The sequence below is a fragment of the Neofelis nebulosa genome, chromosome 2, assembly GCF_028018385.1.
Source record: "Neofelis nebulosa isolate mNeoNeb1 chromosome 2, mNeoNeb1.pri, whole genome shotgun sequence".
In the NCBI taxonomy this organism is placed as follows: Eukaryota; Metazoa; Chordata; class Mammalia; order Carnivora; family Felidae; genus Neofelis; species Neofelis nebulosa.
The window spans coordinates 205,385,311-205,409,580 of record NC_080783.1 but is presented as its reverse complement, the minus strand read 5'-3'; the positions used below and the strand labels follow the sequence as shown (position 1 = coordinate 205,409,580).

At 49.7% G+C, this 24,270-nt stretch overlaps 1 protein-coding gene across 2 annotated transcripts; it reads right to left on the bottom strand.

Moving 5' to 3' along the window:
* Nucleotides 1-4,150: 4,150 nt before the first annotated feature.
* On the bottom strand, nt 4,151-23,903 carry LACTBL1 (lactamase beta like 1). 2 transcript variants are annotated; one of them, XM_058718696.1, is made up of 8 exons: nt 23,732-23,903; nt 23,299-23,371; nt 17,807-17,942; nt 15,348-15,457; nt 12,905-13,062; nt 11,664-11,902; nt 7,752-7,857; nt 4,151-6,826 (listed from the first exon to the last, which is right to left on the bottom strand). In XM_058718696.1, exons 2-8 carry the CDS (start codon nt 23,308-23,310, stop codon nt 5,848-5,850), a joined length of 1,740 nt encoding a protein of 579 aa, XP_058574679.1. In that variant the 5' UTR covers nt 23,311-23,371; nt 23,732-23,903; the 3' UTR covers nt 4,151-5,847. The 2 variants fall into 2 exon arrangements, with proteins under 2 accessions (XP_058574679.1, XP_058574680.1); XM_058718697.1 differs by lacking the exons at nt 12,905-13,062; nt 15,348-15,457; nt 17,807-17,942; nt 23,299-23,371; nt 23,732-23,903 and adding an exon at nt 12,312-12,883.
* Between the last annotated feature and the right edge of the window lie 367 nt (nt 23,904-24,270).

The following is a 24,270-nucleotide window of genomic DNA, read 5'->3' as shown; positions in this document are numbered from 1 at the left end:
GTCCCGTGTGCAAACTTAAGGCCTTCCTTAGACATCCTGGGGCCTCTGACTCAAATGCCAGACAGCTTCTGTCTCCCTTACTAGTTCTACTGGCGAGCCCAGGATCCAGCACAATCTCATGGAGAGTTGCCCCAGCTCAGGGACGCTGCCCCAGGTCTCCTACCCCCCCCCCCCCACCAGTTCTTTCACCAAACCCTCTTCTCGCACTTCCTTCCCACCCAAGGAGTAGCTGCAACCTCCCTCTGCCCCTCCTGGCTCTATATGGGTGCCCGCGGTCTGTCATTTCACAGGGACAGAGACATCGCAGTGACAAGAGATATCACCAAGGAGAAAAGAGAAACAGAGGAGGAGTTTTCTCCATAGACTCTCACTAGGTCTGGTGGCAGAGCCATGGAATCCCCTCCCCCGCCCCCCCCCCCATGCCAGGTGAGACTGTAGAAAAAGTCCATCCCCACCACCACCTCCCCCCAGTCCCCACCACTCCCATCAGACCAAAGGGTGTGCCTGGGCCAGCCCTGCCCCAGAAACTCCGCTGACTCAGCATGTGGAGTCCTGGGGCCAGTAGCGCCCCTGCCCACTGCTGGCATTCCTCCCCTGATGCCCCGTGAATGGCACAGTAATAAAATTTGAGACTATATTAGTGCTCCTCCTGCCATGGCCCCTCCTCCCCCTCCCCCTGGTGATGGAGGGTCCCAAGGCAGCAAGAAATGTGCTGAAGCCTGCCCCAATCCCCTTACCCCAGACCCCACCCCCTACATACTCACTCACATGCATAAGGTCCCCTCTCATCCAGGGGCACTCGTGTTTATACACACATATTTTTGCCATCAGCTACAAACAGGCACGTACCTGCACATTCATGCATGCACACATACACCCATAGCTGCAGGCTCATGTTCAGACTCACCCCATACACATCAAGTCACATATACACAACAACTACCCCACAGCATGACCGCAAGTAACTCTCAGAATACTCCCTCTGTGTCAGGCGTGGTTCTGAGTGCTCTGCACATTATCATCCTGCTTAATCTTTTAAACCCGTGCTTCTCAAACTATCTGTGGTGAAAGACCAGGTTTGCTTGGGGGGGGGAGGGGGTCTGTTTTGTTTTGTTTTGTTAATTTCCAGTTGTTTGTCGATCAATATAAGGTCTTACTGTGAATTCAACACCCAGCCTTGTTTATACCCTGTTCCATGAGACCTGTCCCTGATCTCACACTTGGATACTATGGCAATGTTACGATGCTACAAATATTTCTGTAATATCTGTACCTACCTTGTCATAGACCAGAAACAAACAGGCACGAGTCCTATCTATATCTTGAGTAGCAATCCCTTAAAGCATGCCAGAAAGTGGACAACTGGCATTATCCCCATTCGATAAATAAGAAAACGGAGGTACAGCATTTTGAAGATTGCCCACAGTTACACAGCTAGTAAGGGCAGGAGCCAGGATTAGAACCCGGACGGTCTGCTCCAAAACTGTGCTGTCTCATATCCCTACACACTTGGGCACAGAGTTATACTCACATTCACAACAAAAGACACACACCTGCAAATACACATATGGACAAGCACTCCAGACACAAATGTGCATGTATTTATTCACTATAGTAAACACACAGGTATGCACACAGAACTACAGGCACAAACATACAGATGTGTCTGTTTTGCTAATTATTATGTCCCTGGTGCTAGTACATTGCCTGGCACACAGTAAGCACTTAGAAAATACTTCTGAATGAATCAATACCTTTATGCCCCACATGCCTTCCTTCTATAAGAACATATGTGTATGAGTGTATAGGTTCTCTTTCATGGAGCGACTAACACAGCAGGTTATAAGCACGATCGTTGGGTTCAGGCAGATCACAGTTCAAATCCTGTCTCTGCCATTAATGCTGTGTGACATGGGGAAGTTGCTTCACCTCTCTGAGCCTCAATGTCATCATCTAGAAAATGGAGATTTCAGGGGCACCTGGGTGGTTCAGCCGATTGAGCGTCCGACTTCAGCTCAGGTCATGATCTCATGGCTGTGAGTTCGAGCCCCCTGTCCGGCTCCGTGCTGACAGCTCAGAGCCTGGAGCCTGCTTTGGATTCTGTGTCTCCCCTTCTCTGCCCCTGCCCACCCCCCAGCTTGCACTCTGCCTCTGTCTCTCTCAAAAATACAAAAATGTTAAAAAAAATTTTTTTAATAAAATAAAATATAGTGGGCGCACAAGAATGCATGACCTAAGACCTCATTTTTTAAAAGATTAAGAGCAGCCAAATTAATCAATGGTGGTAGAATTCATGAGTGGTTCTTTCCAGGAAGTGGAGAAGGGAACCACAGGAAAGGCTGGAAGGGTTCCACACCTCGGTCTAGGTGGCAGTTACACAGGTACAGACATAGGTTAAAAAAAATCATCAATTTGCAAGAATGAGTGGTCAGGGAAGGGCTCACAGAGGTGACAGGTGAGTAAACGTCGGAGGGAAGGGAGCAGTGAGTGGTTCGCTGGAGAAGGAACCGTGCAGTCAGGACAGCAGGAGCAAAGGCCAAGGATACCTGGCAGGTTCAAGGAGCAGCGAGAAGGCCAGAATGGCTGAGGCAGAGAGAACAAGAGGCCAGTGGGAAGAACCGGGGTCCTCTGTAGGCCATGATAAAGACTTTAGTTTTTCTTTGAATGCAATGAAAGCCCTAGGAGTGTCTGAGAACACCAGTGCGTGATGTGACTTTTAAAAGGATCCCTCTGAGTGTCCTGTAGACTGATGTCTGTGAGTATATTAGTCAGGGTTCTCCAGAGAAACAGAACCACTAGGATATATATTAAGAGATTTATTTCAAGGAATTGGCTTACATGATGTGGCGGGCAAACCCAAAGTCTGTAGGGAGGCTGAAAGGCTGGAAAGTCTCCAGCAGGAGCTGCCGCCGCATTCAGAGGCCAATTCCTTCTTGCTTGGGAACTGCAGTTTTACTTTTATGGCCTTTCACTGATTAGATGAGGCCCACCCAGGTTATCGATGGTACTCTCCTTTACTTCAAGTTCGCTGATTGTGGATGTTAACCACATCCACAAAATACCCACGCAGGAACACCTAGATGAGTGTTTGAATAACCGAGTATCTTAGCCTCGTCACATTGACACAGAAAACTAACCATGACAGGGGGTAAGGATGGAAATGGGGAGACAGGAAATCACTATAATAACCCTGGAGGGAGAGGACGGTGGCCTGGAAATGGCCAGAAGAGCAGAGGTGGGGAGGAGGGATTGGATTACAGACTCATTGTGCAGTAGAGCCAGCATGACCTACGGATGGGATGAATGTGAGAGAAAGCGGGGATCCAGGAGTCCAGCCTGGGCAACAGCAAAAGCAGAGCTTCCACTGATTGAGATGGACAGACTACAGGAGGAACTGGTCTGGGGTGAGGCTGACAGTCCCATTTCGGACATAAGGCAGAGATGCATCCTGCATACCCAGTAGGCAGGTGGACACAGAAGTCTGGAGTCAGAGGAGTAGCCGGGGTAGAGATACAAATTAGGGAGCCCAGGGTTCGGCTAGGGAAGTATGGTAAAGCCAGAAAGGGACAGAGAAGAGACAATGGCAATGACCCAGGGGCCAAAGGTGTGCAGACAATGAGATAACACCGCACACCTGTTGAGAGCGTTAAGTCCGTTAAGACAAGCTACAGACTGGAACATATTTGAAACCAGGGACTAGTATCTACAATATGTAAAGAACTCTCAAAACTCAACAATTTCTTAGAAATCCAATCAGGAAATGGGCAAAAGACATAAAGAGACGTTTCACCGAAGAAGATATACAGATGGCAAAAAAAGCACATGAAAAGGTATTCAACGTCATTCATGATTAAGAAATTACAATTACAAAAATAATAATAGTGACCAATGCTGGCACAAATGCAGAGAAACTATATACATATATAACTGTGTGTGTGTGTGTGTGTGTGTGTGTGTGTGTACATACATATACATACTGATACATTGCTGATTGGATTATAAAATGGTACAGCCACTCTGGAAAACAGTTCATCAGTTTCTTTAAAAAGAAACAAAAACAAACAAACAAACAAAAACCCTACCATATGGCTCATCAGTTGAACTCCTGGGCATTTGTCCCAGAGAAATAAAAAACTTATGTTCACACAGATACCTGTAAACAAATGTTCCTAGCAGCTTTATTCGTAATAGCCTAACATTGGAAACAAGCCAGACATCCTTCATCAAATGAATGGTTAAATAAACTGTGGGGCATCCACACCATGCAACTATTACTCTACAACAAAAAGAAAAAAGCTGTTGATACTTGCAACCACTTGAAAATCTCCAGAGAATTATGCTGAGCGAAAAAAAAAAAAGTCCCCCCCAAATTACATATTGTATGACTCCATACATATAATATTCTTGAAATGACAAAATTACAGAAATGGAAACCAGATTGGTGGTTGCTAGGAGTTCAGGAGGGGGTTGTCTTGGTAAGCAACTGGGCATGGCTAGAAAAGGGCAAGAGGGATTCTTGTGATGATGAAAATGTTCTCTATCTTGACTCCATCAATGTCAATGACTCTATCAACTTGCTTATGATATCGTACTACAGTTTTGCAAGATGTTTCCATTGGAGGGAACTGGGTTAATGGTACACTGGTTATTTCTTTTGACTGTACGTGAATCTACAATTACCTCAAAATATAAAGTTTAATTTTTAAACGGACATGCAAAACGCTAGCTTAAATTTTGTATTAGATCCAACAGGCATAAAAGCCATCAACATTTTAAAACTTCTGCTCTTCACCAAAAGACATCATTAAGAAACTGGAAAGGCAAACCAAAGACTGAGGGGAAAATATTTGCAATACCAGCTCTGACAAAGCACTTGTATCCAGAGCACAGAAAGAATTTCTACAATATGAGCAATACAATGCAATTAAAACCACACTGGGACAGGACTTCACAACCGCTAGCATGCCTAAAGTTGGAAAGACTGACAATGCTACGTTTTCACAAAGATGTGGAGTAACAGAAGGGTCACATATTGCCGCTGGAAATGTAAAATGGTACAAGTGCTTTGGAAAACTTCATGGCTTACCTAGATATTTACCAAAAGAAATGAAAACATGTATTCACAAAAAGACTTATACAGGAATGCTTTTTCATAGCAGCCCCAACCTGGAAGCAACCCAAATGTCCATCAACAGGTGAAGGGATAAGCAAATGTGGTGTACTCATACAGGGGAACGCCACTTCGCGATAGAAAGGAACAAACTTTTGATACACACACAGACATGCGTGAACCTCAAAAACGTCATGCTGGGCGCGGGGGGACGACCCAAAAGGCTACACTGTATGATTCTATGTATATGAAACTCCAGAACAGGCAAAATAATCCACGATGATAAAAGTAGATCGGTGGCTGGGTGCAGGGAAGGGGACTGACAGCAAAAGAATAGGAAAGACGTTTGAGGGATAATGGAAATTTTCCCTATCTTGATTATAGTGGGCATAAATGTCAAAATCATGGAACGGTATCCTGATAACGTGTGCATTTCATTTTATATAAATTAAAACTCAGTTGATTTTTAGTACGAAGACAAAATACAAGCCCAAAGGGGCTCTATCAACTTGCTATGAAAGTTTCTAAATGTTTACTCTAAATTTCCGTACTGAACTCTCCCACCCTGTGGACAAAAAAACAGCTGTGGTCCGCGGTCCACACTCTGAGCAGCAAACACCCCACCCCACTTTGCCAACTACTCGCTCCTCTAACACATCTCCCCAGCTCCGCCTTTCCAACTCTAGACCGGAAAGCCCGGAGGCCAGCAAGGGGGAGGCTCCCGACAGAGCCCGCGGTCACTGGGTCTTGAATACGGGCTTGCGCTGCAGCCGCAGCACCCGGTAGGTGTTCAGGCCCGGCACGTCGAAGCCAGGGGACAGTCCGTGGCGGTCCAAGGGGTAGAAGTTGACGAGCTGCCCGTGCTGCGCCTCGAGGGAGAGCCAGGCGTCGCCAAGCGGCAGCTCGCAGGGGAACTCGCGGGCCACGTGCAGCTGGAAGACGCGGCCGCGCAGGTGACGCAGCGCCAGCGTGCGGAACGCGGGGGGCACCAGCGCCTCGACGCGGGGCCCGAACTGGCGCAGGCGCAGCTCGCCCTCCGGCCCGGGGCGCACCTCGTAGAAGGTCTGGTTGGCGAAGGTGAAGTAGCCGGCGAAGGGGCGCGCGCTGGGCGGCGGGGCGGGGCTGGGCTCGGCCTCGCGTAGGGCCCTCTCCATGGCGGGCAGGAGCACGTCGTAGGCCTGCGCCACCAGGTCGCGCCCGGGTGGCCGCGGCCCCGCCAGCAGCAGCACGAGGCTCAGGCGCAGCGGCGGCACCAGGGAGAAGGTGGCGGCGTAGCCGTCCAGGTCGCCGTCCTTGCGCACCACGCGGTAGCCCCCCTGCGCGTGGAACTCCCACGGGGTGCCCGTCTCGTTGGCGAAGTAGGCGCCCGAGCAGGCCAGCAGCGGCGCCAGCAGGGCCTTGGCCGCGTCGGGCCGCAGGAGCGGGGGCCCGCCGCCCAGGAGCACCATGGCCAGCTTGGCCAGGTCTGCCGGGGTGGAGTACATCTGGCCGGACGGCCGGTACCAGCCCAGGTCGTAGAGCGGCGCCGGCCGGCCGCTGCCGTAGAAGCCAGCCGCCAGGCGGGCGCGCACTAGGGGCGTGAGGTCGAAGCCCGTGTCCTCCATGCCCAGCGGTTCCAGCACGTTCTCCAGGATCCAGCGCTGGTAGTCGCCCTGAGCAGTGTGCGCTGCGAGGACATGGGCCAGAAGCGAGAAGGCCAGAGTGCTGTAATGGCACCTGGAAGAGGAGGGGATGCGGCCGTGGGTGAGTATCTCCAGGCCCTGAAGAGCCGGGCCCCACCTGCTCAGACCGAGATGCCACCAGAGGTTCGTTGGACTGGGCGCGGTTGAGAAGGAACCTGCTTCACCGCATCCCAGATGGTCAGACCCAGCAGAGACCCCAGAGATAATTGACTACAAGGCATTATCCTACATCTGGGAAGACTAAGGACCAGAGAGGGGCAGAAGTGCCCAGAGTCACACCGCAACTTGGGGAAGAGTTGGACACAGCAACACATCTGGGAAACTGGTAAAACAAATCTTTTTGGTCCTTTTTACTTTCGTATAATTGATTTTATCAAGTGGAAAACTAGAGTCCTGGGGCACCTCGCTGGCTCAGTCAGTTAGGCATGAGACTCTTGATTTCAGCTCCGGTCATGATCTCACAGCTCATGGGCTCAAGCAGCACAGATCCTGCTTGGGGTTCTTTCTCTCCCTCTCTCTCTGCCTTCCCCCTGGATGTGTGCTCTCGCTCTCTCTCTCAAAATAAATAAATGAAACTTACAAAAAAAAATAAGTTCACTGTTCATGCACAAGAATGCACACTACATGAGGAAAAGCTGCTTGTAATTGGCTCCCTGCTGTATCTCAGTAGGTAGGTGTTGTATCTCGGTTGAGTAGGTGCTCGATAAAAGTTGAGTTGGTGAATCGACAGACTACGAGGTTCACACAGAACTGAACCTGGGCCCAGCTTCCCCCTGCCTTGCGGTGCCAGCCTGTCTGGGCCTGTCTTCCCAGCTGTGGACTAGGGGATGCATTCAGGGATCCCTGCATCTCCCTTGGCTCCAGATGTCTAGGGTGAGGTGACTCAGGCTCTCTCCTAGGAGGGGTGTGTCACCTCTGGAGGTTCCTAATGTCGGTGGGGCCTCAGACACACTCCTCACCTGGTTCCCGGGTCTGCCACCAGCACATCATCCTTGAGCAGGCTCAGGGCCTCCTGGGTGCTGCCCCTCCACAGCAGGGAAGTAGAGCGGAGCCTTCTGGGCAGCCCTGGGGAAGAGCAGTGATCAGAACTGCTGGGTGGGATCAGAACTGAAGGTGGGATAGTGGCCCCCGGATGCACTCCCTCCCCCACCTTCCGTGGATTGAGAGATAATGACCGCAGAATCACTTCAAAAAAAAAAAAAAAAAAAAGTCTAGCATGGATTCTAACCCTCCCTGTGTTTGGTTGGGCAAGTCACTTAGCCTCTCTGAGCCCCAGTCTTCCTATCTTCCCCAGTCTTCTCTTCCCTATCTTCCCGGGGAACACAAGGGAAATCATTTAATTTCCTATATCATAGGGCTCAGGTGAGATAAAATGCTCAGCTTGGGGCCTGGCCATAGTAACTGCTCAAAAAAATAATTGTTACCATCAACCCACAGAAGTTTGATTCCATAAAATTCTTGAGGTCAGTACCAAAACAGGTTTTGCCAAACTGGCTTCTCTGACCACTTGGAATTTTTTGTTTATTGGATGTGACACGTATGGGAAGGATTACAGGACTGGGATTCTTTCCATCCCTCCACCTGGCAATAGTTTTCAAGCACCACGTTATGTTCCAAGGTCTGTTCTGGGTCCTGGGCATTCAGCAGTGAACAAAATAAAGTCCTTGACCACATGGAGTTTCCATTCTAGTGGAGGGGACAGATGATAAATAAATACTCGTGCTATGGGGTAAGAAAGGAGGGATTGTTATTTGATACAAGGCGATCAGAGGAAGGCCTCACAGAGAAGGTGACCCTTGAGCAGGTGAGAGCTGGAGGAGGAGAGGGGGAGAGCCAAGCAGCAGTGTGAGGGAAGAATGTCATGCAGAGGGAAGGTGTGGAACAGCCAAGTGTGGAGGCCCTGAGGCGGGAGTGACTTAGCTTGTTTGAGGACCAGTGTGGAACAGCCAGTGTGGCTGAAGAGGAGTGAGAAGGGGAAGACTTTGGAGGTGAGAAGTACTGGGGGTGCAGGCACCAGGTGTCATGGGGTGCTATAGGGTACTGGAAGGACTTGGCCTTTTCTCTGAGTCGGATGTGACCATGGCTGGGGTCGTGAGCAGAGGAGTGATGAAATCTGACGTATATTTCATCAGGGTTGCTCTGGTTGCTGTTTGAAAACAGACTTGGGGCGGGGGGGGGGGGGGCGGGCAGAAGCAAGGAAGCCTATAAGGAGACTTGAAAAATCCGCATTTTTTTCATGGTGGCTGGGACTCGGGAGCCAGCTGTGGAAGTGGTGAGGACGGGTTGGGTCCTGGATCTCCTTTGAGTGTGGAGCCAACGGAATTTGCTACTTGAGGGGATGTGGAAGGTATGGGGGTTGGAGGTATCAGGGGTGACTCAAAGGCTTTTGGCCTGAGCAACTGGGAGATGGAGTCCCAGGCCCCGGGTGTAAGTTCTGACTCTGGAACTTCTTGCTGTGTGGCCACAAACCATGTACCTTACCTCTCTGAGCCTCTACTTGTTCCTCTTTAAATGGGCTGCAACACCTGCTGTGGTTTCCCTAGGAAGTGTTAGAAGGCTTAACTCAGAGAATGGGTGAAAAGCTCCAGGAACGGGAGACAGCTGTAGATTACAGTGAGAGTCGATCATAAAAGACATTGAGAGCCTAGAACAGAGTTCTTCAGGCAGCTGTTGCCTCAGCTGGCCCCTTGGGACTGTAGAAGACATGTAGGATATTTTAAAACTAACCAAGCCCCCTGGGCTTGGTTCCCTGGGTATGGATGAAGAAGAGTCCACAGTACACCCCTAGAGGGAGCCCTGGAGTCAGAGTTATAACCCAGGTGGATTGAACAGGATGCAGGAAGAGCCTAAGTAAGCCTGAAGGCTCCTTACCTGCATGGCCCCTTCCAAGGCCTATATCTAACTTGGAATTTTTAATAATGCATTCTTAAAGAGGGCCCCCGTAATTACATCCTCATCGGGCCCCACTGCACCTAGGTCTAACCCTGGCTAAAATAACCAAAGCTACATTGACAAGTACCTGCTGTGTGCCAGGAGCTCTGCTAAGTGTTTTACACTCATTATCTCATTTAATCCCCAATAATAAGACAAACCACAGTCATTTTACAGGGGAGAAAAATAAGGCTCAGAGAAGTTCAATGACTTGCCCAAGATCACCCAGCTGGGAGAAGGCAGAGCTGGAAGTTCAGTGCTCATGCCCTTAACCATCAGGCCACCCTCCCCCAAGAAGAGTGACCCTGTCCTGCCTGAGCTGCTTCAGGAGGTTCCATCCTCTCGCTGAACCTCGGGTACACCACCTGGGCTCAGGAGTGATAACCAGCCATGTCCATTGACTAAGACCTCAGGCCTTTTGAAACAATGAAATGGCATCGTTTCAAATGAAATGGCCTGGGTGGCTCAGTGGGTTAAGCGTCTGACTCTTGGTTTTGGCTCAAGGTTCATGAGTTTGAGCCCCGGTGTCTGGCTCTACACTGACAGTGTGGAGTCTGCTTGGGATCCTCTGTCTCCTCTCGGCCCCTCTCCCTGCTTGTGCACTCCCTCTCTCTCTGTCTCTCTCGAAATAAATAAGTAAACTTAAAAAAATGGCAGGCACATGTATGTCCATTTAGTTTATATAAACGTATTATAGAGTAATATGTACATTACACATTCTTATACGTATTCATTCATACACATATGTGCACTTTGTGTGTATATTATTTTATTTATTCAAAGGGTAGCATATAATATACGCTGTTTGATGGGGCGCCTGGGTGGCGCAGTCGGTCAAGCGTCCGACTTCAGCCAGGTCACGATCTCGCGGTCCGTGAGTTCGAGCCCCGCGTCAGGCTCTGGGCTGATGGCTCGGAGCCTGGAGCCTGTTTCCGATTCTGTGTCTCCCTCTCTCTCTGCCCCTCCCCCGTTCATGCTCTGTCTCTCTCTGTCCCAAAAATAAATAAAAAACATTAAAAAAATATATATATACGCTGTTTGAGCTTTTCCCCCCACTTAACACTGTATCTTATTCCATCTCAGTACATAAACAACATTATTCCCCTTTTTTCTAACGCTACATCTGATTTGATGATATAGCTGTGTTACAGTTTGTTTAGCCGCTCCCCTGCTTATAGATATGTAGGTGTTTCCATCTTTTGCCGTTACAAACAGCGCTGCAGTGAATGCATGCAGACCTCACACCACACATGTGTGAATGCATCTGTAAGAGAATCTCCTAGAAGGGTAATTGCTGAGCCAAAGGATCTATGCATTTTTAATTGCGGTAGATATTATCATTGTCCCCCATCCAGGTTGCACCAATGTAAATTCCCACCACTGATGCATCAGAGGGTCTAGTTCACCATAACCTCACCAACCCAGTGCACCCCCCATTTTGGCCTTTGCCAAGGGGAAAAATGTCTCTCCGTGGTTTTAATTTGCGTTTATGTTGTTATGAATGAGGTTGAACATCTTTTAATATGTTTTCATAGTCTTAAGGGCCATTTGTATTTCCTTTCCTGTGAATTGTCTATTCTGTTCCTATTCTTCACCCATTTTTCTGTTGGGTTGTTACTCTTTGTATTGATTTGTACGTAATCTTTGTATATTGAGGGAAATTAGGTCTTCATTGTAGATCTGTGTACAAATATTGACCTGTTCTTGATCTAATAAGCAGATCTTGACTTTCAACTTGGCAACTGATCTTGATTTGTCCCCTTGACCTAAACTCCCAGATTTCACCTCCGCTTTTACCTCACCAGACCTTTCTACCCCTGGTCTACCATCTAGGGCGGGTGAGAGGGAGGTGTGGCCGGCCTGGCTGCATGAGAGCCTGCTGCTCAGTTGCCGCCCCTGAAATGGTTTGGGTTGAGCTGCACAACTTCAGGGCTGCTCACCTGAGAGCTGGCTGGCCATCCTTCGGAGGGTGACGGACGAAGGCCTTGGGGCTGGGCCCACCTTCTCCAGCTCATCCATCAAGCTCTGTTGTTCAGGGGCTGATGCCATGCCCAGCGGGTTGTTAATGGTGAAGGTGCTGGCATACCGCTCCAGAGGGTCATCTAGAGAGGCTACAGTGCCCTCCTCCCACAGCCGATACAGCATGAGGACTGGAAAGATCTTAGAGATGCTGGAGATTCTGGGAAGTGTTAAGCACACAAGGGTGCAGAGGATATACAGTTGGCCTTACAACCTCCGTCCTGCACCCCAGATCCCAACTTTCTAATGCTCTAGGAAAGCACTGAGTCCACCCTCTTCAGTGTCTCAGACGGAAATTCAGCAGTCTCTGTAGAACTGCCTTCGGGATGTTCGAGAACATAGCACAGTGGCAGGTGGACACTCTTGAGTGCCTACCCCGTGCCAGGCCTTAACCCAAGCCCTTCCCATTCTGGGATAGACATAGGTTGGGATCATGTACCTCTGCCTCTTACTAGCCAAGTGGTCTTGGGCAAGTACTAGATCTCTCTCCGTTTCTGTTTCATTGTCCATTTCACAGGTTGTAGAAAAGATTGAGCGAGATTGGGCATGTGAAGTGCTTGGGAACATACCTGGAAGGTAGGTAGCAAGTGTTGAGTAAGTGATAGCAAATGCAATTGTGGGCCCAGGCCTGGCACGTGGCAGGTGCAGTGTGAATGGAACCTCTGTAATCCTCACAGTGTCTCTGGGAGTGAACGTGTTCCCTTTGCATCGTCAGCTTGGAGGATCCTGCAGGCAGCACCTAGGAGGGGAGACTCTGGGTGTGCCGCAGGGGGTCCCAAGTTTCTTCCGTCTGGACCACTGCCGCCAACTAACAGCGACCCGGGGCAAGGGCCCAAGAACTGGTTACAGTTCCTTCGTGGCACATAGTAGGGTGTGGGAGGTGGGACACAGGGAGCGTTTTCTAGTTAGGGAGGTTCTGGGCTAAGGGCTCTCCAGAAGAGATTCCTTCCTGACTTGTTACCCCTGTGGTGTGATGTTGGGCACTCTCTGGTCCTCTCTGGCCCTCAGTCTCCTCATCTATAAAATTGTCAGGACTTAATAAAGGGTCCTGGCAGCTTGGACCCCCAGTTATGATTCTCTTGAGTCCCCCTACCTCCTAGGTCTCCCTTGTCCTCCCATCCCATGCCCCCCTCCACAGGACCCTAGAGGTCACCCAGCTGACCGGTACATAGTGTATTCATTGGGGGGCCCAGAGGCCGGGTCTGATCCATTCTTCCTCCCAAAGTTCCCGGTCCAGAGCACGGTGTCATTGTGGATGACAACTGCAGACATGGCAGCCAGGCCCGGGGCAGACAGTGCCTGACGCAGGATCCTGTCCACCTTGGAGGAGAAGAGCAGGAGTGCAGGTGCAGACAAACACTCCTCTGGTCCTGCTTGCCCTGCGCATTCCCACACCACACCCTGCACACAGCGCCCCCTGCCGGGACCCCCTCCATTCTCACTGCCCCCCCCCCCCCCCCCAGTGGCTGGAGCCTCAGACCTCAGGTTCTCAGACCCCCTGGGATTGGACCCCCCACCCAGTTACAACCAGAGCAGCTCCTCTAAATTTGTTTTTATGTAGGGCTTCCTCGTAAGATTTCTGTTCAAAGAAAATTTCTTTGGGAAAATGTAAAAGGAGAGAGGGGTTAAACTACTGATGTCGTTGAACCCTTGTCTGCTGCTCTAGAAAACCTCATGAAGGCCTGGTCTGACCCCCTAATGTTGGAGGATTCACTATAGAGGCCCCTAGACCCTCTTTGAACATTTATTGAAAGGACATTGTTTTCAATAATGAAATACAGTGACAATGGTAACATCCAAAGTTATTGGACATTTGGAATGTGCCAGGCACAATATAAAGCGATTTTCATGCATTGTCTCATTTTTAAAAAATTTTTTTAATGGTTTTTTTTTTTTTTTTGAGAGAGAGACAGAGAGACAGAGTGTGAGTGGGGGAGGGGCAGAGAAAGAGAGGGAGACACAGAATCCGAAGCAGGCTCCAGGCTCTGAGCTGTCAGCACAGAGCCCTACACAGGGCTCGAACTCACAAGCTGTGAGATCATGACCTGATCTGAAGTCAGACACTTAGCTGACTGAGCCACCCAGGTACCCCATGCATTGTCTCATTTAATCCACAACAAGCCAGTGCTAAATTTCTCCCTATGTTATAGATGAGAAGATTGAGTCTATGAGATATGAAGTGACTTGCCCAAGTGGCTAATGGTTAGTGGAGTCAGGATTAGGACCCCAGGCTAACTCCAGCCCTAGGTCCTGATTAACTGCCAGACCTCCTTGCCGAGTGATTTAGCAGGTCCAGAATTGAGTTCTGTCCATGTGTGGTTTCCACCCCGGCACTGACTTTGCTTCTGTGTGCCTCAGTTTCCTCCTCTTTAGATAGGGATTCATGAGGCATTTGTATAAAGAAGCTACCGCATACTAGGTGCCCACTAGAAGCTACGATTACTGTTGCTATTTCTTGTTTTAATTGCTATGACCCTGGAGCCTCATAGCACCGTTCTGCTCCCTCTCCTTCACTAAAGCTTTTCAGGTACTTGCAGACAGTGATGGTATCTCTGCCCAGGCCTTCTCTTACATGGACACATCACCTGCCTTCCCTTCAACCGTTCCTTGGATGACAGTTTCACACCCCTCCGCTGTGCTGCTGCTTGTACACTTCCAGTCGTGTTTCATTTGTCTGTGTGTCTCCTAAGGTGAGTGAGCTGGCCAACAACCCCCTCTAGCGTCAGGCCATCATGCAGTGGTAAGAATTGTGTTATAAGGTGTGTGTGCTGAATTACATTGCAATGGCCTCTGTGATACGGGCTGTGTCCTCCTCCCCCCGTCCCACCTTTCTCCCTCCCCCACCTGCAGTCCCAGCAACCTGAATTCCCTGGTGGTTCTCTGTGTGTGCCTTGCACTCATTCTGCTGCCTCTGGACCTGTGCACATGCTGGTCCCTCTATCCGGAGCACATGCTTCCCTCCCTCAGTCTCCCTTACTGTATAAATGCATATCACCTGGGTACTTCCTACTTGTTCACATCTCCGTTTAGACATCATTCCCAGGGCATCTGAGTGGCTCAGTCCACTAAGCGTCCGACTTCGGCTCAGGTCATGATCTCACTGCTCATGAGTTCAAGTCCCGTGTTGGGCTCTGTGCTGACAGCCTGCAACTCAGAGCCTGGAGCCTGCTTCCATTTCTCTCTATCTCTCTTCCCCTCCCCTGCTTACTCTCTGTCTCTGTCTCTCTTTCTCTCTCTCAAATATAAAATAAAAAAAAAACATTAAAAAAAAAGTAGACACCATTCCCTCCAGAAGCCTTGCCTGACCCCAAAGCCAATTTCTTTGTGCCCCCGCAGTTCCCTAAATGTCCCCAATCCTCACTCTTACCCCTGTATTATAAATGTTACTTGTCTTGACTATGTCATCACATCCAGACTAGTAGCTTCTTGAGAGCAGGACAGTATCTTCTTCCTGCCATGTCCCTGGTGCTTAGCCCAAAGTAGGTGCTCAAGGATTATATGTTGAATGCATGAGTAAATGACCCTGCCAGTGCACAGAACGTGCCCTCCCCTTCATCCCCCAGGCCTAGCACACACGCCCAGTTCCCTCTTGGGTCATCACTGACCTTTTCCAGGGCCTCCTTCAACACAGGGAGGGGGTGGGCCAGCGGCACAGGCTCAGGGTGTCGGGGACACATCCTCACAGGGGCAGAGGCCACCTCTGGTCCCAAGGAACCTATAGGGAGCATCACATGGTGAGTGGGGGACAGAGCTCAGGGTAGGAGTCTAGGGATCATCCTAGAAGAGGTGGGAAGGTGGCAGCAAAGGCCAGAACCATGCCTTGGAGCTGGCCCTCCCAGCTGGCAACAGCCTCACCAGGAGACAGATAGCAGGGCACAGCGCCCACCATGGGGGCATATGCCTGAGAGGAGAAGGGACAGTCCCACACCCACCACCTGATGATTGGCCTTCAAAATACCAATTAGGCCAAGGCTCCTGGTTGGCAGCCCTTTTCTCTTGTATGACCAGCTTTCTCCCTCCATGTAGTCAGAGGAGTTAGAAAAGTTCCAGCTCCTTGGGGCAGGCTTAACCATGTCTGTCTGTCTGTCTGCCTCTGTTTCTCTAGTACAGATTATATATTTGAGTGGAGAGGTGGACTTGGGCCCCGCTTAGGCTTCAGGCCTAAATCATAAGGCCAGTGCCTCTGTCACCAGAGCCGTGTGTCTGGAATATCAGGTCTAAGTCCCATTCTGCTTTGGTCCAGCTGTATGGCTTCCTTGGAACCTCTGGGGAGAAGGTATGGGCCCTGGCAGGACAGGATTCAGGCTGAGAGATCATCGCACGGGCCCCAGAACTCCCCTCATCCTCAGAGAGCAGTGTAGGGTAGTGAGGGTGAAAGCGCCCAGAGGAGCTGCACGCTCCTCAAATCCTACTCAGAACTGAGAGGAGCTTCTCTGTGGGAGGCTCACTATGGCCACAAATCCTTCCAGCTCCTCCCACCTCTTGAATCCGGCTGGCCTTGTGACTTTGTCAGGACAAATCGATTGTGCATCTTAAGGAAGATCTCTCAACAAATCCATGACATAGGTTTTGTCATAGGTTAGGTCCTCCCTCATTGGAGTAGGGAGGTCTTGGCCCAAACCTAAGCTTTGCTCAGCCTGGGACTCAGGGCTGGTGCCTACAGCCCTGCATTAATATGCACGTGCACGGGGGCGCGTAGGTGGCTCAGCCGTTCTAGCGTCTGACTTCGGCTTGGGTCATGATCTCACAGTTAGTGGGTTCGAGCCCTGCTCTCAGTGAGGAGCCCGCTTCAGATCCTCTGTCCCCCTCTCTCTCTGCCCCTCCCCCGCTCTCAAAAGTTCTCTCCCAAAAATGAATAAAACCTTAAAAAAAATATGCACGTGCCCAAAAAGTCATCTGGAAATATTTGAATGCTTATTTGATTCAGTAGATAGGGGATGGAGGCAGGGCGTTCTCATTTCTAACAACCTCTCAGGTGGTACCCATGCAAGGGAGAGGACTTCGATCACCGTGGACAGTGATCGACCCGGTGATGGACCCAAGCAGGTCCACGAACTGTTTGTTTCCCATTCGTGACAAATTAAGTACAAAATTTGAGCGCACACATTTAGAAACTTCTGTAGCAGTTTAATGTGGTAATTTTGTGTGGAATCTTAAAACTTGAGCTTCTGTTCTATAGTATTTTTTTTTTCATTTAATTTCGTTTGTACGTATTTATAGTAATAACTGATCTACTTTGGATTGGTGCTTTGACCGTTGGAGAAGCATGGTCCTTTAGGACAGGCTGACCTGCCTACTTGAGGACTGTTTGCTTGAGGGACTGAGAAGCCCCTGATAAAAGAATATACCCTAGAAAGAACAGGGTGGGGTGGGAGAGGAAAAAGCCAGCAAGAAAATAAAAGGAGCCATTTCTGCAGAATGTCTCTGTGAGAATTTGGGAGCCCAGGCCACCTCATCGAGCCTTGGGCATCCGTAACACAAGAGGAACGGAGAGAGACATTCTCCCCAGTGTTAGCAGAGAACTGGGATTCTGGATGATCCAGGTTGGAGGTTGCAGGGGTTGCTATAGCAACAAAGGGCCTGGTGGCCATTGTCAGCAGCGGTGGCTCACTAGCCAAGCTTTGACCGGCCCAGGATGGAGAGGCTCCAACAAATGGCAGCTTCTGTCCACGGACACCTCGTTGTTCCTCCCAGGGTCTTAGATATAGCTGGGGGGAGATCTTTAAAGGGGTGGAGGTAGGGCCATGGGGGCTGAAGATCAGGCAAGAGAAACTCTGTTTTACCTATTGGGAGTCCCTGAGCTTTACAGCCAGACTGGGTGGTTTAAGGAAACTCCAGTGGCATTAGGATCCTCATTTTATACCCAAGGGCAACATGACAAAGAAAGGTCCCTTGACTGGTCCAAAGATACACAGCTAGTGAGGGTTGGAGTCAGAATGAAGGCCAGAGCTTCTGAATCCAAATCTTGTGGTCTTGCCCCTACCCCCTCAAATCAGGTGCATCAGCTCCAGGCTCCCAGGCCCCACAGGGATAGGAAGGAAGTCAAGGATGCTTGTGCACTCACTGGTGTCCAGCTTGGGGAGGTGATATTGCCACAGGAAGCAGCCAGTCATAACCACAGAGAGCAGGAAGAAGAAGCTGCAGGAAGCTGGGAAGAGCCACTTCTTTTTCAGTTTCGGCAGGCTGGGCTGCCAGCCCACCTGGGAGGGGAAGGACACAGAGCACGGCCCCCAAGGGGGTCAGCCAGAGGGAGGCAGAAGAGGGACCCCTACCATGCCTTAGGTTCTCCCAGACACCACAAGAGCCCACAGCTTGGGGCAGATATCACACCTGTAAAACCAAGGTCCTTCCCAGTGTGAGCCCTTCAACAGCTGTGCCACGTGTATCTCTGCACCTCTGGGCTTTTGCATGGCCTGCTTCCTCTGCTGGGCATGCCGTGTCTCTCTTGTGTACTTAGTGAAATAGCTAAGGCCGGCTGAAATGCCGCCTCCTCCAGGAAGCCTTCCCCAACTCTCCTCACCCAGACCCCCTCCAAGGCACTTTGGACAAGCCTCTATTGTGGTGGGAGTCCAGCTCTCTAATGCAACAGCTGTTCAACTAGTATTAGCTGGTGCTCCTGATGGAGTGTGAGTTCTCCAAGGGCACTCACCACTCAAGCTTGTTAGATCTTAACGTTTTACCCTGTTTTCCTCATATCTCTACATTTTAAAAAGTACCGCGTCAGCTCCTTGTTTGGTTTATGGTCTGTTCATCCCATCCCATTAGAAAACAGGAGTTCGTTCACTCTGCCCCCTCTTTCTCTGCCCCTGCCCTGCCTGTGCTTGTGCTCTCTCTCCCTCTCAAAATAAATAAATAAACATTAAAATGAAAGGAAGGAAGGAAGGAAGGAAGGAAGGAAGGAAGGAAGGAGAGGGAGGGAGGGAGGGAGGGAGGGAGGGAGGGAAGAAAGAAAGAAAGAAAGAAAGAAAGAAAGAAAGAAAGAAAGAAAGAAAGAAAAAGAGAGAGAGAGAAAGAAAGAAAGAAAGAAAGAAAGAAAGAACGAACAGGGATTCGTGATTTGTTTTACTCACCGTGGTATTCCCAGTGCCTAGAACAGTCCCTGAAACATAGCAGACCCTGATAAATAGTTGATGATGAATGAATGAATGAATGAATGAATGAACAAACATTCTGGGTGGAGGTGAAGCCCTTTTTGTACCACCTGCAGATTCCAGCCTCCTCCCCTTCTTCCCAGAAGTAGCACCCATTATGATCTTGGTGTTCATCATTACCATGCCTGTTTTCATTCATTTACTGTGTGTTCGTGCCTTCGTAAACAGCACGTAGTATCACTTTGCACATTTTTAAACTTATGTAAACTATAACCTACTGTATTATCCTCCTGAAACTTGCTTCCCCCGCCCCCACATATGGTACATGTATTCTGTATTATTTGGTTTAACTTCTGTAGAGTATCCTGCTGTGTGAATATACTTCAGAGTATACTAGTTAGAACATGGAGTCTGGGGCCAGGCTGCCTTAAAAACATGACTGTTTTATGCATTTGAGTTGAGAGCACTGTGCCTGGGAGTGAAATTTCTGGGTGGTAAGGGGTGGCCTTTTTCAGGTTCATAGATACTATCCCATTGCTCTCCAAAGTCGTTCCAGTTAACACTCCAGCCACCTGTGACTCTAATTGCTACTTTTTTTTTTTAAGTTTATTTATTTTGAGAGAGAGAGAACACAAGCAGGGGAGGGACAGAGAGAGCGGGAAAGAGAGAATCCCAAGCAGGCTCTGCATTGTCAGCACGGAGCCCAACGCGGGGCTTGATCCCATGAACCGTGAGATCATGACCTGAGCCAAAACCAAGAGTCAGACAGGCGCCCCTCATTGCTATTTTTAACTTGCATTTTCTTGATTACTAATAAGCTTGAATGCATTTTCCTGCGTTTACTGTATATATTTGGGTTTGCTTTTCTGTGAACGGACTGTTCTTATCCATGGCCTATTTTTTCCTATTCAACTTTCCTTGTTTATTAGAGTTCAGTATAAGTTCCAGATACTCTCGCTTGTGTTTTGTCTGTTCCCATTATGTTTATGATAACTTGTTGGAGGCAAAATCATGTAGTGGTGAATCTGTGGCCAGATTGCCTAATTCAGAATCTCAGTTCAACCATTTCCTGGCTGTGTGACCTCAAGAAAGTCACTCAACCTCTCGGTGCCTCAGTTTCTGCACCTGTAAAATGAAAGTGATAATAGTGCTTGCCTCATAAATTAGTAAGGCTTTAGTAGGCTAATATTTTTAAAGTACATTGTTTTGACACGTCGTAAGCTCTATTAGCTATTGTTGAATAGAGGGATTTGGGTTTGCGTTTTGGTTGCTGCCGATCAAATTCATCCATATTGTCTTTTTTGTTTGCTGTGAGTGTGCGTGTGTGCGTGTGTGTGTGTGTGCGCGTGCATGCACGCACAGGAAATACGTTATACAGAGGTAAATGTAGATTTCCCTACTGTCACACACAAAACTATTTTGGTTATGGTGTAAAGAAGGAAAATCTCATTTTATTTTTTTCCATACAGATAATCAGTCATCTCAGCACAGATTATTAAATACTCCGGTCCTGGGGCGCCTGGGTGGCTCAGTTGGTTAATCGTCCAACTCTTGATTTTGGCTCAGGTCATGATCTCACGGCTCGTGGGTCCGAGCCCTGTGCGGAGTGTGCCTGTGACTCTCTCTGCCCCACCCCACTCACGCTCTCTCTCTCAAAATAAATAAATAAAAATTTAATTAGTTAATTCCAGCCCTGTGCCACTGACTTGTATGCCGCTGGCTCTGAAACATACTAAGTGCCTGTCCATACCAACACCTGCTCTGTAGGCTGTGTTCCGCTAGGGTCTCACTGAGTTTCGATTCCTTCTCTCTCTATTCAATCCTACATGCTCTTCCGTGATGAAGAGAACTTATACACAGAGCACAGTCACTGTCCTGCAGTAAACAGTCTGGCCAGAGAGGCTTGCTATAATCAGACCCCAGCAGATCCCATGCGGCCATTTCCTGCCTCTCCTCCGCCTCCCCCCTCCCCCTTGCATCTTTAGGCTCCCACACCCCACATCCCACTCTCCGTTGCTTTGCACCTGCCATTCCCTCTGTGAGGGAGGTTCCCTCTGCGAGCGTCTGTGAGACCCTTTCTATCCTTTTCCACCTGACAAACTTGTGTTCTTCCCTGAAAATACATGGGCATTTGCAGAGCCTTCTGATTCTCCCCCAGACAGAACTGAGGGCCTCTCCTCTCTGCTTCATGCACACCCCTTCTTGCATTGTAACAGTAACCTACACTGGTTACTGCTAACTTCTTTGTCTGGTTCCCTACTCTGCGGCAGGTGTCTCCAGCACCAGGATCATTCCTTCTTGGCCTTTATGCCTGTAACACTTGTTACTCTGCCTGGCCCTGGCAGATGTTTCAGAAATACGTTTTGAACTTTACATTGTCCTGCAAGTTGAAAGCCTTGGGTTCAAATCTCAGCCCCACTTCCTGAGTCAGTTATAACTATGGCTGGGTCTCTTCCCCTCTCTGGACCTCTGTGTCTTCAGCTGTTAGCAGGATGGACTGACTATTTGTTGAGTTTACACCTGGAAATCTCACTTGATTTCCAGCTCTAGAATTCGGGGTTCCCACTAAAGCCACTCTTTATTCATAATTTCCAGAGATTGGAAATAACCCAAATGTCCCTCAACTGGTGAGTGGACAAACTGTGATATATCTGTACAATTGGATACTGATCAGCAGGCGTAAAGGAACAGACTACCGACACAGGCAGTAACGCGAATGAATCTCAAATGCATTATGCTAAATGAAACAAGCCAGACTCAAAAAGCCACAGTCTGTGCAACTGCATTTTTGTAACATTATGGAAAAGGCAAAACTGTAGGGACATAAGACCATTCAGTGGCTGCCTGGGGGTAGGAATGGGGGAGATGACAAAGGAACAGAAGGGACAGTGGTAGGCAATGGAACCATTCTGTATCTTGATCGTGGTCGGTCTGGACTGTGTGCATTTGTCAAAACTCAGAATTGTACACCAAAAAGAGTGACTTTTAATGCATGCAAACAACTATACCTCCATTTTTAAAAAATGAAGCCATTAAGGAGCCCAAGAGCATTAGGATGTCTCCACTGGTGTCAGGAGTAACATCAGACACAAGACCGTGCTTCAGCCTCGAGCGGAGGGGGGGCTCTCTGGTATTGTTTATGTGGGAGGGAAGTTGGAAGGTGCTCCCTTTTGAGCACAAGCAAAGGGCCACTGGGGCAGGGCCAGTGGCACTAAGGGAGGGCAGCCTACCCTCCCTCAACAGGCACCTATAGCATGACCAGAATATGGGCATCTCCTTTTCAAGCGAAGAATGAAACTCAGAGACCTTAAAATGACTTACCGAAGTCGTGGACGGCACATGACAGAGCTGGGATTCTAGCTCTGTGCTCTGCACCACCGCACCCCCCCCCCCGCAACATGTGACTCACATGTGAAACCGCACCCCCAGTCTCTAGTTCTCTGAAGCCCAGCCTCATCCCATGCCTGTCTCCAATCTCAGGATTTATTCCGACAGACCCAAAGGTGGGGTCAGTATTTAACCTCTAAGCCGCTCACCAGCGGCTCACATTTTGACTTTACAGTAGGAGGCACCAGGCATCTCTCCCCTCTCCCTTCCCAGCTGGAAAATGAGGCAGGGGTAGGGGGTGGGGGTTCAGGAAGAGCCTGGCTCCCCCAAGCCCCACCCGTAACCACAGTTCCCCCACCTCCTTCCCCAGGTGGCCTACGGCCCCAAGACATTCCCCTCCTTTCTCCTCACCGCCCACTCTGGTACAACCCTCCTCGTCTACTTCTTAATCCAGAATACAATTTCCAAAGGCCATCTGTGTGTTGGGCACAGTGCTATGTCCTGAGGGCACAGAGCCTGTGGCCAACATCTGTCCCCCATGGAGCCGGCAGGACAGCAGACTGGCCACACACCAGGGCTCTGGAACCAGGTGAAGCAAGACTTGATTCTGGTTCTGCCCTTACTGGCTTTGGACGAACGACTTCACCTCTTTGAGTCTCCATTTTCTTGTCTGCGTAATGGGAAGGACCATCGTTCCTACACCTCATAGAATTTAGGTGAGGGTCAATGAGATAATGCATGCAAAGCCCCTAGAACACTGTTCACTAGCTGGTCACTAGTGTAGTAATTTCTCTGGGAGAGAGATGTGAACAGAGCATGTGCATACAGCTCTTGGGTCTCTGAGGTACCCGTGAACTCAGCCTCCGGGTGGGAGGTGGGGGAAAGCTTCACTGAACAGGTAGTAGGGATGAATTGGGGGGCACTCCAGTCAGAGGCCTGGGGATGTGAAGAAGGAGAGGAGTAATTTCTGGTTTGTTTTGAGAATTCAGTGGGTTATTACAGGTAAAACACTCAAAACTGTTCCTGGCCTACAGTGCAAATTCTAGAAATGTTAGCGATGATGATGATGAAGGTGATGAAGGTGATTTGGGTGATTTAGGCCAATATTTGAAGCAAGTTTCCATGGGCTATGCCTCACCTGGGTCATCATTCTCTCCAAGGTGTGGAAGGTTCCAGCTCCTTGAGGATTCAGGCCTACAGTCCGGGAGACCCTGTGAGTGGGAAATCCAGTCAGAGGAGTGAAGGCAAAGAGAGGTCCTGAAGCCTGGAAAAGAGAGGAGGGGACAGAAAGGCTGGAAGACAAGGATGGGGGCTGAGGGTGGGAGGGGGCAAAGCAAACCCTCCCCTTCGTGAAGCTCTGCTTCGAAGGCAGAGGGAACTGAACTCAGAAAACCTGTGAGCTTGACCAGTTGTCCAGGTCTGTCCGGGTCTATCGTGATTTTAGCACTGAAAGTCCCAGATCTCTCAGTTCCAGGAAAATCAGGACACTCAGTCATTGTCCCCACCACTGCCTCCCCATCCAGCCTCAGAAACAACCCACTCAGACCCCCAGACTCTTAGCCCTAACTCACCCTCTTCTGGAAGACTCAGGTAGGACAGGGCAATTCAGGCCCGGCCACGGCTGGCCAGTGCCCTCCAGGAGTCCCTGTGTTCCAGGGGACGGGGATGGCTGGCTGGGCTCTGAGGTGCAGGCTTCACACAGGCTCCCCAGGGGCTGGCAGATGTGGTGCCGATCACCCCGGCACTAATCCCTCCACGTGCCCTCCGCCATTGGGATTAGTTCCTGGGGTCCCTCAGCAACAGGGAGGGGGGCACATCTGTCAGAGAGCCTGGACAGCACCACGTGATCCAAGATGCTCCAGGCCGGAAGAGGAACGCTCTCTCCAAAAGGAGTGTCTGGCAAGCCCAGTGTGCAAGAGAGATGACCCACAGGCCTCCCAGACCTGTCCACCCCCCACACCAGCTCTTCAGCTGCCTCTGAGGAACCTCAGACTCCAAGGAACACAGTTTGAAGACTTCCAGGGGTCAACCCAGTTGTTAAATATGCAGATAACCAGTTCTGTCACTGCCTGTGTAGCCTTGGGTAAGGCATGCCCTCTTTGTTTCTTCG